The sequence below is a fragment of the Artemia sp. Qi Xiang Cuo genome, chromosome 2 (assembly GCF_049724085.1).
Source record: "Artemia sp. Qi Xiang Cuo chromosome 2, ASM4972408v1, whole genome shotgun sequence".
Taxonomy (NCBI): Eukaryota; Metazoa; Arthropoda; class Branchiopoda; order Anostraca; family Artemiidae; genus Artemia; species Artemia sp. Qi Xiang Cuo.
In genome coordinates, this window is record NC_142795.1 from 12,331,706 (window position 1) to 12,349,228 (window position 17,523).

The following is a 17,523-nucleotide window of genomic DNA, read 5'->3' on the forward strand; positions in this document are numbered from 1 at the left end:
CAAAAGACTAAGTGCTATTGGTATTTAGAGGCTAAATTGAGTAAATTATTACTATTAAGTTTGTCGTTCTTTTTTTTTCTTGACGGATTTACCTTACACCAGAGGTAAAATAGAAACTACTACTACTACTACTACTACTAACAACTCACCGCAGCACCAAGCCGCCTGAGGCCAACGCAGCTACGCACGCTCCTCCTCCATCCCAGTCTATTGCCTCCCTTTTTACTCCCGCCCACGAAGTTCCCGTTTCCTTTAAGTCTTTCTTTATGACACTCTCCCATACCAGACGATGACGACCTGCTTTCCGTTTAGCCCCAGACGGTTGGCCAAAAAGAGCAATCTTCGACAATCTTTCATCCTTCATCCGCAAAACGTGCCCGAGCCACCTCAACCTTTTTTTCATTAAAGCCCTAGAGAGTGGTATTGAACCACATTTTTCGTATAGCCTATTGTTTGAAATACGGTCAGTCAGCCGGGTATAAGCAGTTTCTCTGGAAAACATCTAACAAATCTTCATCCGCTTTTCGGAGCGTCCATGCTTCAGAGCCATATTTAACCACTGTCATCACTGTAGCTTCTAATATTCTAATCTTGGTTTGCAGATTTATCTTCCTGTTCTTCCAAACGTTTTTTAACTGTGAAAAAAACCCCTGAGCCTTGGCTATTCTACTTTTAATATCTTCACTGCTCCCATCATCTTTACTAAAAATACTACCAAGGTAAGTGAAGCTGCTCACCTGATCAATCTTTTCATTACCCAACGTAACCTTTTTATCTTCACTTATTCCTAGCCTAAGTGACTTAGTCTTCTTGACATTAATTTTTAAGCCTATTCTAGCACCCTGAACTCGCAAAACCTCTAAAACTTCATTCATTGTGCTCACATTTTCATCTAGAATGCTTAAATCATCAGCATAATCTATGTCCAGGAGACTTTTTCCTCCCCATTTGATTTTGTGGTCTCCCATGGTATTTCCTGTTCTGTTTAAGATAAAGTCCATCAAAATGATTTATATAAAGGGGAATAGAACGCAACCCTGCTTAACTCCTTCTTTAATACCAAACCAGCTGCTAGCCTCATTTCCTACCTTAACCGCAGGAGAGTTATTCTCGTACATAGCACTAATCACTTTAATGTATTTGTCTGGTATACCATACAAGGATAAAACCTTTATTAAATAGAAACAACCATTATTATTGTTATTTTTTATTTTTGCAAGCGAAACAAACGAAATAAATTGTTTACATTTTCAGTGTTGAGGACTATCAAGCGATTACCACAGTTTTAAGGTTAATGGCGGACACCTGGGAGCATGTTATCATACCAAGAAAGATTGCATATTCTGGTGGAGCTAGCTATTCGATATATCAACTGGTAAGTGACTTTCTTCAGTATTTGTATTTTAATTGCGAGGATAGTGGGAGAGAAACTCTCACCTTTCTTCTATTTCTCTCTCCTTCTGGAAAACAGGAACAAATATACATGGCAAAAGTAATTTTATAACTGTATTACGACATTCTCCTACCCCATTTAGGGGCGACCTACTTTTTTTTGGCCCTATGTGGTTGGCTGTCAAGGATGTTTTTTGGAAATCTGTACTCCTTTATCCGCTGAACTTGTTATAGCCATCTTGAAATTTCTCTCATTATAGCCCTAGGAAGAGGGGTTGAACCAAATTTTTTGTGTAGCTTACTGTTTGAAATACGGTCAGTCATACGGATACCCAAAACATTCCATAGGTAATTTCTCTGGAAAAAATCTAACAAATCTTCCTCCGTCTTTCGGAGCTCTCGTGCAATAGAACCACACCTGACCACTGTAGCTTCCAGTATTCCAATCTTGGTCCGCAGACTTATCTTCAAAATCTTCCGAACTTATTTCAGCTTTGGAAAAAACAACATTGGCCTTAGCTATTCTGCCCTTCACACATTCACTGCCCGCAGTTTCTTTACTAATAATTCAACCTAAGTAAGTAAAGCTTTCGTCTTGATTGATCTTCTGGTTACACAATTTCACCTTTTCACCTTCACTTATACCCAGTCTTAGCGACTTGGTTTTCTTAAACTTGATCATAAAAATCATTATTAAGAGAGTCATGTCACTCTCTTTATTATGATCCTTTGTGTCTTCATTCTAAGGACCGTCTTAAGTTTTTAGGTATTTCTTTCGCTCGCCCACTAGCATCAACCTGCTCATTTATTATAAATGAATATATACAAAATATCAGGATTGCCTACAGTAAAATCTCTCCGAATCGCGGACAGTTCAACTGGAGGGCACTTGGTTGCCTATATAGTGCATATTGTGCCCCTGCTATCTATTACCTACGTGGTTTCAATCACATCCTCCTTAAGAAGGATAGGAAGAAGCTGCGGATTAACTATTTTAAATTTGCAAAATTTCTGATGTACCTCCCAAGGCGCACCCGAAATCGGTACATCATAAATAATTTGTCAGTTAATGATGCCCCATCTGCCCTGCCTGTCCCTTTTGGGAGGATGTACGAGCAAACAGCTTGCTGTATTGGTCTCAGCGATCAATTAGTTTATTTTTTTAATTTAAGTGATCTTCCACCTATTTTGGATACCGGTTAATGGGATGTTAATGTGCTTTTATATATATATATATATATATATTATGAGTCTTTCAGTGTATTTCCTTTTCTTTTCTTTTTGTTTGGGAAACAGTCTTGTTTGGGAGTTCATACCGTAAACACCTCTGTTGGATATAGTCTGGATATAATCTCATTATACAATAAGACACAATTGTGATTCCCTACGGACTTATTATAGTCAACAGAATCAAGTCTGGATATAATCTCATTATACAGTAAGACTCAATTGTGATTCCCTATGGACTTAGCATAATCAACATTTTTGAACTTGAATTATTTATAGTTAATTGACCAAACCTGTTTGATGCATTGCCTGTAGGAGTCAAGAGCTGATTTAATCGTGCTATATTTGGTTAGCGGGGGGTATTCACACACCCCCCTTGCCAGTAAGTCCCTTTTGATGCTATTTCGAATGAACTGCTAATCCCCAATTCTCCCGAAGCGGATTTATAATCGAAATTTATCATGTCTAATGTTACGCAAAAATCGTTCGACGAGTTCAGAAAAGTTTTGAGCGGAAAACTAGATTCTATTATTGGTTCCCAGACAGAATTAAATAATAAGCTTGACGGAATTACTTCTGAGATCGCGTCGCAGAGAACGGAGGCTGCCGACCGAGATGTGAGGCTTAATAACTTTGAGAAAACTATCGACGAGTATGCCGACAAGTACCAGGCCCTGGAAAAACAGCTACTACTTATCGACGTGAAAGATCGCCGTCTGAACCTTATTGTGCATGGTTTACCGGCAGAAGAGCCTAACAAGAAAGTTGAAGATAGCGTCATTAAATTAGTTAGCGAAAAGCTGGGTGTAACTAGTGACATATCTATGACTAAGTGCTATCGGATTTCTTCACGGGCTGCAAACATCACAAATAGGCGCAGCAAGCAAAATAGCCGACGCAAGGAGTCCCCCGTATTTATTTCACTAAGCTCGGAGAGTGATGTCCTGTCGATCATGAACAATGTTAAAAAGCTAAAAGGTAGTGGGATTATAATCTCTACAGACCTGCCCCCTGCTCTCAACATGATTCGAAACTCCCTACTCTCGAAAGCACAAGAAATGAAAGAGTCGAAACATATCGTTTCATCCAGAGTGCGTCACAAGGGTATTAAATTATGGCTAGAAGTGAAAAAAAGTGATTCTTCTGTCTGGGAAAAGATTAATTAGTTTGTTTGTAGTGTATACGCAGACCATTATTTGTTTTATTTGTTTAATGAAATACGTCCGCGATCGAGAGATGAAACAAGTTCATTTTGTTGGTGTGTGTCATGATTGGGAAAATGACCACTAGTCAGTATTGGTTTTTTTCTTTTCGTTGTTTTTTTCTTTCTTATTGTGTTCAGTGCTCAATGCGACTTTGACTTGTTAAGTCTGCCATGCCAGATTATGCTTCATCGTCGCTATTCTTTTTTTCTATTTTCCCTAGGCCTAGAAATAAGGGTATGGTTTTTCTTAGTGTGTTTTTTTAAGTTTAAAATCAGATATTTAACAAGACGTGCCGTACTCTTCCACATCAAGGTTTGGTTGATGATTTATTGCCGCATCACTACAGACTCCCACCAGACGGTTTGGTAAGTCAAAATGATTATGATTAATTCTACTGATGATGGGACATCGAGTAGGTTGAGAGATTTTGAGAGAGACCCATTAGATTTAATAAAAATTTCTGCAGATTGTGGTTTTTCGGATGATGAATATGATATTTCTATTAGGTCCCTCCCTATTAACAAATATTTACTCCCTAATGAGATTAACGGACATGTTTCTCCTGGTAGTGTGAGGCTGGCGAGTTTAAAGTGTTGCGGGTTGATGAGTAGTTTGGACCATTTATCTACGTTCCTTCCATGCTACCGAGTTGATGTATTAGCTGTATGTGAGACTTTTTTAAATGAGTCAACTAGTCACCTAGCGAATATTAACGGTTACAATTTTATTTCTAAGACTAGGAATGACAGATCGAGAGGAGGCCTTGGTTTTTTTATTCATAATGATATTACTTACAGGATTGTTTCGGATTTTGATTCTATGTATGAAGAAATGTTGTTTGAATTTTTGGTTGTTGAGCTTGATTTTGGTAATGGAAAAGTGTTGTGTTGTTTGTTTTACAGACCACCTAGCTCTTCGGTGCAACATTTCATAAGTAAGCTGGAAGCGTTTTCTTCGATCGCAATCGAGCGAAGTCGGAAGATTATGTACATTGGGGATTTTAATATTGATATAAGTAATGCTGGTCATGATCTTTCATCTACACAATATTCGCCTTCAGCTGTTGATTTTCTGACACTTTTCTTTCGCTGGGGCTTCTCCCAGCTTGTCGTATTCCAACTCGAGTTGTAAGCTCGACAGCAACGGTAATCGACAATATTTTTCTGAATATGGAATTTGATTCGTGTCATGCTATTATCGATGACACGTCAGACCACTTTATGCTTTTGATGGAGATAAAAACTGGGCGACAAACGGCGACTCCGATCAAAACAACTAGAAGGCTTGATGCTACATCTGTTCAGCGGTTGAATGAACTGCTGCTTAAAATTGACCCCTCTCCATGCTTAGACTGCGAGGATGTAAATCAAGCTTCACAGTATTTTGTCAACGAATTTACCACAGTACTTAATGTGGCTTGTCCGATGTCTTCGACCCGTCTAAGACGTTACAACAGATCTAAAAAGCCTTGGGTTACACGAGGACTACTAAGGTCGATCCAATCAAAGAACAGGCTGTATAAAATATATCTATCGAATCCCGATGAAACAAATCAAACCTTTTTTAAAGCTTACAGAAATTGCTTAACCAAGGCTCTCAGGTCTGCTAAACAGCTCTACTATTTGAAGGCATGCAATAGCGCGCATGGATCTCCTAAGAAGGTATGGACATTAATAAACGATTGTATCGGCAAAAAAAAGTTGAATTCTTTTCCGGACGAAATGATGCCCCCAGGTGGTGATACAGCTGTTAAAGGAAAACTTAACGTCGCCAACATGCTCAACACGCACTTCGCTAAAATAGGTGAAAAAACGTCGGAAGAGGCATCCCAAAAATCAACGCCAAATTCTGCTGATTTCAAAAGTTTTCTACCCTCTTCTACTGACCGATCCATATTCCTCACTCCAGTCTCGTCTGCTGAATTGATGCTTGTACTTCATCAACGCAAAAATGGACACTCAGAAGGAATCGACGGATCTTCTACGAACTTGCTTAAATCGATTATGCCTAGTATAGTAAATTTTCTTGTGCACATAATTAATCTTTGTTTCAAGAATGGTATTTTCCCTTCATGTATGAAGTCCGCCCGTGTCATTGCACTACATAAAGGGGGAGATATAAATGATCCGTCCAACTATAGGCCCATATCTATTCTATCTGCTTTCGGAAAAATTATTGAACGTTGTTTGTACGTGAGGATTGTAAATTTTCTTGACAAGAATAGTTTTTTCAGTAAGTCCCAATTGGGTTTCGAAAAGGACATTCTACTGAGCATGCTATTTTGGCAGTAACCCAGTTTATTCATGATGCCTTGGATAAGGGTGAAATTCCAGCTTCTATATTCGTGGATATACGGAAAGCGTTTGACACTATTTGTCACATGATTTTAAATGAAAAATTGTCTAATTGTGGTATACGTGGTCCGGCTAAATCGATAATATTGTCATATTTAAGCGATAGAGTCCAGTGTATTGATGGGGGCGAAGTTATATCAATGTCTTCGAACCAGTCAAATAAAGTTGGAGTGCCCCAAGGTTCAATTCTCGGCCCTCTGTTGTTTCTAATTTATGTTAATGATATTAGTAATTCAGTTGAGGACCTAGGGCTGACCGTTCTCTTCGCAGATGACACAGCTTGTAGTGTCTCTGGAATCGATGAAGATCGTGTCAAACATAATTTAAGTCTAGTTTTCGATAGACTAGTAGCATGGTTTACGGCAAATAGGCTAGCTCTGAACACTTCAAAAACAAAGTTTATGGTATTTTCGCGTACGTCACGGGCACTTCCATGTCTGAAGTTGATTAAGTCATCTGTTTCAGGTATGGATATATCGCGTGTTGAAATTATTCGTTACCTTGGTGTGCTGGTTGACTCAAATTTGAGTTGGAAGCCGCATATAAATGGTATAAGATTGAAGCTTGGAAGGAACGTGAGTATTATGCAACGTATGAAATTCATTTTGCCGCTCGAAGCTATGCGTTCTATTTATTTCGCTCTTGTTCATTCTTATCTAAATTACTGCCCACTTATTTACTTGAATACTTTCAGATCCCATTTAATTCCGCTTCAGAGGCAACAAAATAAGGCGCTTCGTATTTTAAAAAGTTATCTTCCTTCCCCAGCGTCTTTCCCCAGTAAGTCTTCTACAAAGAGTTTATATTGTTTATTGAATATTCTTCCTGTTGAACTTGCAGTTACTTTTAACTCGATTTTATTCAAGGTTAATCATAATCTCCTGTTAAACAAAAAAATCGCGAAGAAAGGAAACGAGGACAATTAACAGCCAGTGAAAAAAATTGAAAAATTATGAAAATATTTCGGTCAAGACCTCCGCTTGACCGTCCTCAGTGCAGAATAAAACTGATAAAAATGTAAAAACCACACCTTAAAATAAAAACACCAAACTAAAATTGGACGACCCTTTCCTAGTAACGGTGAAAGGGTAACTGAATAAAAAACACAAGTCTAAATGGTATTTCAGAATTTCATTTTGCGTAAAGCACTTTTAAAGGCTGATCGCTTTCCAGTTTGATTGTTATCAGAGACTCTATTCGATTGCACAATATAACTTTGTGAATGTATGTAAAAACGATCAGAATTAATAATTTTGTCATAAATGGGACTTAGAAAAATTTCTCCAGTGTCTCTATTGAGAGCTACCTTTTGGTGAATGTGCTTTTTTATTTCGACTGCCTCCCTGAAAACTTGCGTGAGACCTTTAACGGGGGCAACGATAGAGGCCTCGTCAAACAAAATGAAATGGTGTGGATTCTCGTACACATGTTGCGCCAAGGCGGAATCAAAAACCTCAGGCCTTTGGCGTAACCTCATTGCCTTGTCGATTGAGGACTTGTGCTCAGATAACCTCTCCCCCAATTGCTGTTGGGTTCTACCAACATAAAAACAGCCACAAGAACAAGGAATTCTATAAACACCACTACCCAGAATGGGGCTGGTTTTATCTTTGCCGTTGTTAAAAAAGTTCTGGGTAATATTTGAATTTTTTAAGGCGACGCTAAGTTTATGTTTTTTAAAGATTCTTTTCAATTTGTCACTCAATTTTGGACTGTAGGGTAGAACAGTGAAAAGTTTATTATCATCCACCAATGGGACGGTATCTGTTGGGGCTTGTGGACCTGATGCACTCCCCCCTGCCTTTTTTCGTCTTCTGTCTATAATGGGCTCAAGTAATTTTATAGGGTAGCCATTGCAAAATAAAATGTCCTTAATATAGTTCAGTTCTGAGTCTATGTGAGGCTCTGAGCATGTTCTTATTACTCGGTCAACCAAAGAAATAACAACTCCTCTTTTTATGCAGGGAGAGTGGTTGGAGGAAAAATGCAAATACCTATCGTTATGCGTAGGCTTTCTATAAATAGAAAATTCAAGGCCAGGAGACTTATTGAAAATTAAAACATCTAGGAAAGGAAGTTTGTGGTTATGTTCTAGTTCTATAGTGAACTGAAGGTTAGAGTCCAAAGTGTTTAGATGAGTTAAGAAGGAGTTAAGTGACTCTCCTCCATGCTCCCACAGAGAAATAACATCATCGACAAACCTACCCCAGAAACGGTGTTTCATCGGAAAACTTTCCAGAGCAGAGATTTCTATGAATTCCATATAAAAAGTTGCCAAAAATGGTGAAAGACTTGTACCCATGGGTACAAATATTTGCATAATTTTTCAATTTTTTTCACTGGCTGTTAATTGTCCTCGTTTCCTTTCTTCGCGATTTTTTGTTTATCATGATTAGCCAGTGTGGTCTCAGAAATTATTTATCATCTCCTGTCACTGCCCAGTTATTTCTTTTCTTTTGATTTGTTCCCAGTTGCTCCGCCATCTTCTCATCTAGCTCGCAGCATACGCAAACTACGCCAGCCGTTGATAATTTCAGAGAGGTCCCGGTTTTCTCTACGAAATAGTGTGGTAGCCGCGTGGAACCAATATGAATCTATTTTTGATTTTGATGTGTCGATTGGAATTTTAAAAAATAAAATAAAATAATTCCTTTTGGACATTTATTAGTCAAATATTATTTTATTTTTAATATATTCTCCTTATATTAATATTCTCTTCTTATTTTTCGATCTCTCTCGGATCTTGATATCCTTCTTCTTGTCCCATTGCTGGTTGAGAGTTGTTTATGTATCGTCGGGTGGGTGTCTGCCGTGATGTGGTGAGTAATTAACCTTACATTTATTGATTTATTTATATTTGTTTGTGAAGTATAACATTTTGAATGAAAATCCGTATATTTCTTTATTGTTTTTCTTTTTTTATCAGTGCAAAACGAGCTTGTCTCACTGCCAGATATCTGTATATATTTAATGTCATTATGTAAGATTGAATAATAAATGAACCTGAACCTGAACCTGTGTTATACTCCACTGTTTTTTTCTCTTGAGTGGGTAATAAATGTTTGATTAATCGATCTTCTCGCTGCCCAACATTACCTCTTCACCTTCACTTATTCCCAGTCTAAGTGACTTGGTTTTCTTAAACTTAATTTTCAAACCTTGTCTTGCATCCTGAGTAGACTAAGAAGTACCATTTCTACGGGGCCCCCGTACCAAACAGATTCTTTCAGTAGGTAATTCTAATCTAGAGGTCTATACATCTTTCAAAGAGGAACGAGTACGCAATACCGGTCCTAGTGTGATTGATTTTTTTGACAATTGCCTTTAGTCAAGAATAGTTTGTTATGAATGTGTCGTTGCTAAAGCTAACTCTCATTGGAAAAAAGGGTATAAAGCTTTTTGTTTTTGATAAGAATTGCACAATGAATGTATCGTTTGACGTGGGCATTTTTATGAGCCAATCAGAGGTTGTTCAATATACGATAACTTGATATGTGGTTGGGATTTGAATAAAAGAAATGGTTATGTTATGTGCGTGCGTGTACAGGAATTCCCAGGTTATGTGCTTGCAGGTATAGATATTCCCTTGTTATGTGCTTGCATGTATAGGAATTCCCATGTTATTTGCTTGCGTGTATAGGAATTCCCATGTTATTTGCTTGCATGTATAGGAATTCCCATGTTCTTTGGTTGCTGGTATAGGAATTCCCATGTTATTTGCGTGCATGAATAGTAAGTCACATGTGATGTGCGTTCATGTATTGTAATTCCGATCTTTTTTGAGTTCATTTATAGGTAGTGAAAAATAATTTGATAGCATTTATAGGAATTCCGCGGTTATTTTCTGGCGTTTAAAGGACTTGCAATGTTATTTACTAACATGTCAAGGAATTAACAAGTTATTTGATTTATTGTTTAGGAGTAACCAGGTTATTGTCTTGCATGTATAGGAATTCCCATGTTATTTGCTTGCGTGTATAGGAATTCACATGTTATTTGCTTGCATGTATAGGAATTCCCATGTTATTTGGTTGCGTGTATAGGAATTCCCATGTTATTTGCTTGCATGTATAGGAAATCCCATGTTATTTGCTTGCAGGTATAGGAATTCCCACGTTATTTTGGTTGCGGGTAAATTATTAAACATGTAATTTTATTGAGTGTATAGTTTTTAAATTGTTATTTGCGAGCTTTTTTAGGTATTACGAGGTTATTTTATTAAATCTATAGGATTTGACATTTTATTTGCTTGCAAGTAAAGTAAGCAACTTGTAATGGTCTTTGGTTTAGAGGAATTCCCTTGAGTTGTGCGACAATGTTTAGTACTTTCTTGACTATTAGATAGCAGATAAAGGAATTCTCTGGTTAATTGAATGCAAGAATAGGACGTATCTACATATATGCATGCGGGAATAAGAATACCCAAGTTAATTGCTTGAGGGTATAGGAATTCCCAAGGTATTTGATTGCGTGTATAGGAATTCCCTTGTTATTTGCTTACATGTATAGGAATTTCCAAGTTATTTGCTTGCGTGTATAGGAATTCCCTTGTTATTTGCTTGCTTGTATAGGAATTCCCATGTTATTTGCTTGCTTGTATAGGATTTCCCTTGTTATTTGCTTGCTTGTATAGGAATTCCCATGTATTTGCTTGCTTGTATAGGAATTCACATGTTATTTGCTTGCGTGTATAGGAATTCCCCTGTTATTTTCTTGCTTGTATTGGAATTCACATGTTTTGTGCTTGCGTGTTTTTGTATTCCCCCGTTTTGTGCTTGCATGTATAGGAATTCCCATGTTATTTGATTGCGTGTATAGGAATTCCCATGTTATTTGCTTGCGAGTATAGGAACTCCCTTGTTATTTGCTTGCATGTATAGGAATTGCCACGTTTTTTTGCTTGCGTGTATAGGAATTCACATGTTATTTGCTTGCGTGTATAGGAATTCCCATGTTATTTGCTTGCACGTTTGTGTGAGCCTCTTTTGGCTGTTTGTGTCTTTTTGGGCATTGTGTCTCTCTGTTGGATGTGTGCGTCTCTTGTCTCTTTGGGCTGTGTGTCTCTTTGAGCTGTTTGAGTCTTTTTGGTCTGCTTGTGTGTCTCTTTGAGCTGTTTGAGTCTTTTTGATCTGTTTGTGTCTCTTTGGGCTGTTTGAGTCTTTTTTGGGCTGTGTTTGTCTCTTTGGGCTTCTGTCTCTTTGTGCTGTTTGTGTTTCTTTGAGCTATGTGTATCTCTTTGGGCTGTTTGAGTCATTTTGGTCTGTGTGTCTTTCTTTTGGATGTTTGGGTCTGTTTGGGGTGGTGTATGCCTCTTTGGGCTATGTGTGTCTCTTTGGGACGTTTGAATATTTAGGTCTGTATGTGTCTGTCTGGGCGTTTTTTGTTTTTTTTTGGTCTGTGTGTGGTTCTTTGGGGGTTTTTCGTCAATTTTGGGGGTGTGTCTCGTTTGAGTGTTTTAGTGTTTTTGCTCTGTTTGTGTCTCTTTGAGCTGTTTGAGTCTTTTTTGGGCTGTGTTTGTCTCTTTGGGCTTCTGTCTCTTTGGGCTGTTTGTGTTTCTTTGGGATATGTGTGTCTCTTTGGGCTGTTTGAGTCATTTTGGTCTGTGTGTGTGTGTCTATTTAGGCTGTATGTTTCTTTGGGCAGTTTGAATCTTTTTGGTCTGTGTGTGTTTCTTTTGACTGTTTGTGTCTCTTAGAGGCCATGTGTGTCTCTTTGGGCAATGTGTGTCTCTTAGGAGGGTTTGAATCTTTTTGGTATGTATGTCTCTGTATGGGTGTTTTTTTGTCTCTTTGAGCTGTGTGTGTGTCTCTTTGGTCTTTGTGTATCTCTTCGGTCTGTGTTTTATGTCTCTTTAGCCTGTGCGTGTCTCTTTGGGCAGTGTGTGTCTCTTTAGGCTGTATATCTCTTTGGGCAGTTTGAATCTTTATGGTCTGTGTGCGCCGCTTTTGGCTGTTTGTGTCGTTTTGGGCTTTGTGTCTCTCTGTTGGATGTGTGCTTCTCTTTTGGCCGTGTACGTCTCTTTGAGCTGTATGTGTCTCTTTGGGCTGTGGGTGTCTCTTTGTGATGTGTGTGTCTCTTTAGGCTGTGTGTATGTCTCGTTGGACTGTGTGTCTTTTTGGGGTGTCTGAGTCTTTTTGGTCTATGTTTGTCTCTTTGGGCTGTTTGTATCTCTTTGAGCTTCGTATGTTTCTTTGGGCCTTGTGTGTCTCTTTGAGCTATGTGTCAATACGTTTAAGCAATAAATATCTTTAAGCTTAACCCGTCTTTATTCTTTAGAATAGTTCTATTGTAAGCATGTAACAAACTCGTTCCTGAAGTCACCTCTTGGATACACAATGCAGAAACTTCATTTAAGAAACTATGAAAAAATTGTAAGTAAGTAACAAATTCTTTCTTGAGGTCACCTCTTGGATACACAATACAGAAATTTCATTAAAGAAATTATAAAAAAATTGTAAGTAAGTAGCAAATTCTTTCCTGAATTCACCAGCTGGATAAACAAAAAGACATTTCGTTCAAGAAATTATGACAAAATTCTAAGTAAATAACAAACTTTTTCTTGAAGTTACCTCATGGATACACAATGCAGAAATTTCATTTAAGAAATTATGAAAAAATTTTAAGCAAGTAACAAACTCTTTCATGAAGTCACCTCGTGGATATGAAAAAATTGTTAGTAAGTAGCAAATTCCTTTTTGAATTCACCTGCTGGATAAACAAAAAAAGACATTTCGTTCAAGAAACTATGACAAAATTCAAAGTAAGTAACAAACTCTTTATTGTTTTCTTGACTTAGATACACGATGTAGAAATTAAATTCAAGAAACTATGAAAAAATTCTCAGTCTAAGTAGCAAATTCTTTCTTGAATTCACCTGTTGGATAAACAAAAAAGACATTTTGTTCAAAAAATTATGACAAAATTCTAAGTAAGTAACAAACTCTTTATTGTTTTCACGAGTTAGATAAACGATGTAGAAATTAATTTCAAGAAATTATGAAAACTTCTCAGTAAGTAACCATTTCTTTCTTGAAGCCAACTCTTGGATACACAGTACGGAAATTTCATTCAAAAAATTATGAAAATATTTGTAAGTAAGTAACAAACTCTTTATTGATTCCACCTCTTGGATATACAGTACAGATACTTCATTCAAGAAATTATTAAAAAATAGCAAGTAAGTACCTTTTTTTTCTCTTTATCACAAACAATTCTCACTTAGCTACATGATGCGTAAATTTAATTCAAGAAATTATGAAAAAATTCTCAGTAAGTAACAATTTCTTTCTTAAAGTCAACTCTTAGATACACAATACGGGAATTTCATTCAAGAAATTATGAAAAAATTGTAACTAAGTAGCAAATTCTTTCTTGAATTCACTTGTTGAATAAACAAAAAGAAATTTCTTTCAAGAAATTATGACAAAATTCTAAGTAAGTAACAAACTCTTTATTGTTTTCACGAGTTAGATATACGACGTAGAAATTTAATTCAAGAAATTATGAAAAAAATTCTCAGTCTAAGTAGCAAATTCTTTCTTGAATCCGCCTGCTGAATAAACAAAAAGATATTTCGTTCAAGAAATTATGACAAAATTCTAAGTAAGTAACAAACTCTTTATTGTTTTCACGAGTTAGATATACGATGTAGAAATTAAATTCAAGAAATTATGAAAAAATTATCAGTCTAAGTAGCAAATTCTTTCTTGAATTCACCTGTTGGATAAACAAAAAGACATTTCGTTCAAGAAATTTTGACAAAACTCTAAGTAAGTAACAAACTCTTTATGGTTTTCACGAGTTAGATAAACGTTGTAGAAATTAATTTCAAGATATTATGAAAAAATTCTCAGTAAGTAACCATTTCTTTCTTGAAGTCAACTCTTGGATACACAGTACGGAAATTTCATTCAAGAAATTATGAAAATATTTGTAAGTAAGTAACAAACAATTTATTGATTCTACCTCTTGGATATACAGTACAGATACTTCATTCAAGAAATTATGAAAAAATCGCAAGTAAGTAACTTTTTTTCTTTTTATCACAAACAATTTTCACAAGAAATTATGAAAAAAATCTCAGTAAGTAACAATTTCATTCTTGAAGTCAACTCTTGGATACACAATACGGGAATTTCATTCAAGAAATTATGAAAAAATTGTAACTAAGTAGCAAATTCTTTCTTGAATTCACTTGTTGAATAAACAAAAAGACATTCCATTCAAGAAATTATGACAAAATTCTAAGTAAGTAACAAACTCTTTATTGTTTTCACGAGTTAGATAAACGAGTTAGAAATTAAATTCAAGAAATTATGAAAAAATTCTCAGTCTAAGTAGCAAATTCTTTCTTGAATTCACCTGTTGGATAAACAAAAAGACATTTCGTTCAAGAAATTATGACAAAATTCTAAGTAAGTAACAAACTCTTTATTGTTTTCACGAGTTAGATAAACTATGTAGAAATTAATTTCAAGAAATTATGAAAAAATTCTCAGCAAGTAACCATTTCTTTCTTGAAGTCAACTCTTGGATACACAGTACGGAAATTTCATTCAAGAAATTATGAAAATATTTGTAAGTAACAAACTCTTTATTGATTCCACCTATTGGATATACAGAACAGATACTTCATTCAAGAAATTATGAAAAAATCTCAAGTAAGTAACTTTTTTTTTTCTCTTTATCAAAAAAAATTTTCCCTTAACTGCATGATATAGAAATTTAAGTCAATAAATTATTAAAACAATCTCATTAATTAACAATTTCTTTCTTTAATTCAACTCTTAGATAGAAAATACAGAAATTTCATTCAAGAAATTATGAAAGTATTTGTAAGTAAGTAAGTAACAATCTGTTTATTGATTTCACCTCTTGAATATACAGTACAGATACTTCACTCAAGAAACGTGATTAAACACGTTTTGAAACTACATGCTATTTGCATGCCTTTGCTTGGCATCTTTCCAAATGAGCGGGGATTCCCCACTGCTTCCTACACATTGCAAAAAGTGAGCAGTACGAAAACTCCACGTTTTCAACCAGACTGGTTTTGTAGACAACACACCCACAGAGATGACACACACACATAGAGACGAGACACGCACAGACACGACACACAAACAGAGTCATAGTGAGAGAGATATCCAAAAAGTTGGGTTGATCTAGGTTCACTTAGAGTGGCTGGATAAACAAAAAAACATTTCGTTCAAGAAATTATGACAAAATTCTAAGTAAGTAACAAACTTTATTGTTTTCACGAGTTAGATATACGACGTAGAAATTAAATTCAAGAAATTATGAAAAAATTCTCATTCTAAGTATCAGATTCCTTATTGAATTCACCTTTTGGATAAAAAAAAAAAAACAAAAAAGACATTTCGTTCAATAAATTATGACAAAATTCTAAGTAAGTAACAAACTTTATTGTTTTCACGAGTTAGATAAACGATGTAGAAATTAAATTAATGAAATTATGAAAAAATTCTCAGTAAGTAACCATTTCTTTCTTGAAGTCAACTCTTGGATACACAATACGGAAATTTCATTCAATAAATTATGAAAATATTTGTAAGTAGGTAACAAACTCTTTTTGTTAATTTCACCTCTTGGATATACAGTACAGATACTTCATTCAAGAAATTATGAAAAAATCGCAAGTAAGTAGCTTTTTTTTCTCTTTATCACAAATAATTTTAAATTAGATACGCGATATAGAAATTTAATTCAAGAAATTATGAAAAAATTATAAGTAAGTAAAAATTTATTTATTTAAGTCAACTCTTTGATACACACAATAAGTAAATTTCATTCAAGAAATTATAAAAAATATTTTTAAGTAAGTAACAAGCTCTTTATTGATTTCACCTCTTGAATATACAGTACAGATACTTCATTCAAGAAACGTGATTAAACACGTTTTGAAACTACATCCTATTTGTATGCCTTTCCTTGGCACCTTTCCAAACTGAGCGGGGAGTCCCCACTGGTTCCTACACATTGCAAAAAAGTGAGCAGTACGAAAACTCCACGTTTTCAACCAGACTGGTTTTTTAGGGACCAATCAGGAGAGATATGCAAAGTCGACATAGCTTTATTTCATTTTTTTAAGGTTCATTTAGACGAGGTTACGTGCGCGCACGTTTAATTTCTTGAATGAAATTTCCTTATTGTGTGTATCCAAGAGTTGACTTCAAGAAAGAAATTGTTACTTACTGAGAATTTTTTCATAATTTCTTGAATTAAATTTCTATATCGCGTAAGAATAAAGTGAAAATTGTTTGTGATAAAGAGAAAAAAAAGCTACTTACTTGCAATTTTTTCATAATTTCTTGAATGAAGTATCTGTACTGTATATCCAAGAGGTGAAATTAGTAAAAAGAGTTTGTTACTTACTTACAAATATTTTCATAATTTCTTGAATGAAATTTCTGTATTGTGTATCCAAGAGTTGACTTCAAGAAAGAAATGGTTACTTACTGAGAGTTTTTTCATAATTTCATGAATTTAATTTCTACATCGTATATCTAACTCGTGAAAACAATAAAGTTTGTTAATTACTTAGAATTTTGTCATAATTTCTTGAACTAAATGTATTTTTTGTTTTTTTTTGTTTATCCAACATGTTAATTCAATAAGGTATTTGCTATAGAGACTGATAATTTTTTCATTATTTATTGAATTTAATTTCTAAGTCGTATATATAACTAGTGAAAAAAATAAAGTTTGTTACTTAATTAAAATTTTGTCATAATTTCTTGAACGAAATGTTTTTTTTTGTTTATCCAGCCACTCTAAGTGAACCTAGATCAACCCAACTTTTTGGATATCTCTCTCACTATGACTCTGTTTGTGTGTCGTGTCTGTGCGTGTCTCGTCTCTATGTGTGTGTGTCATAGCTGTGGGTGTGTTGTCTAAAAAACCAGTCTGGTTGAAAACGTGGAGTTTTCGTACTGCTCACTTTTTGCAATGTGTAGGAAGCAGTGGGGAATCCCCGCTCATTTGGAAAGGTGCCAAGGAAAGGCATGCAAATAGCATGTAGTTTCAAAACGTGTTTAATCATGTTTCTTGAATGAAGTATCTGTACTGTATATTCAAGAGGTGAAATCAATAAAGAGATTGTTACTTACTTACTTACAAATACTTTCATAATTTCTTGAATGAAATTTCCGTATTGTCTATCTAAGAGTTGACTTCAAGAAAGAAATTGTTACTTATTGAGAATTTTTTAATAATTTCTAGAATTAAATATCTACATCTTGCAGCTAAGTGAAAATTGTTTGTGATAAATAGAAAAAAAAAATTTCTTAATAGCAACTTTTTCATAATTTATTGAATGAAGTACA

General features: G+C 35.3%; 1 protein-coding gene across 2 annotated transcripts in view; it reads left to right on the forward strand.

Moving 5' to 3' along the window:
- Positions 1–17,523, forward strand: part of LOC148954909 (xaa-Pro aminopeptidase ApepP-like) — a 582,094-nt gene that overhangs the window by 27,307 nt on the left and 537,264 nt on the right. For both annotated transcript variants that reach the window (XM_089099137.1, XM_089099128.1), the window contains exon 7: positions 1,255–1,375. In XM_089099137.1, the coding sequence (XP_088955263.1) occupies positions 1,255–1,375 (121 nt within the window). The remainder of the gene's footprint in view (positions 1–1,254; positions 1,376–17,523) is intronic.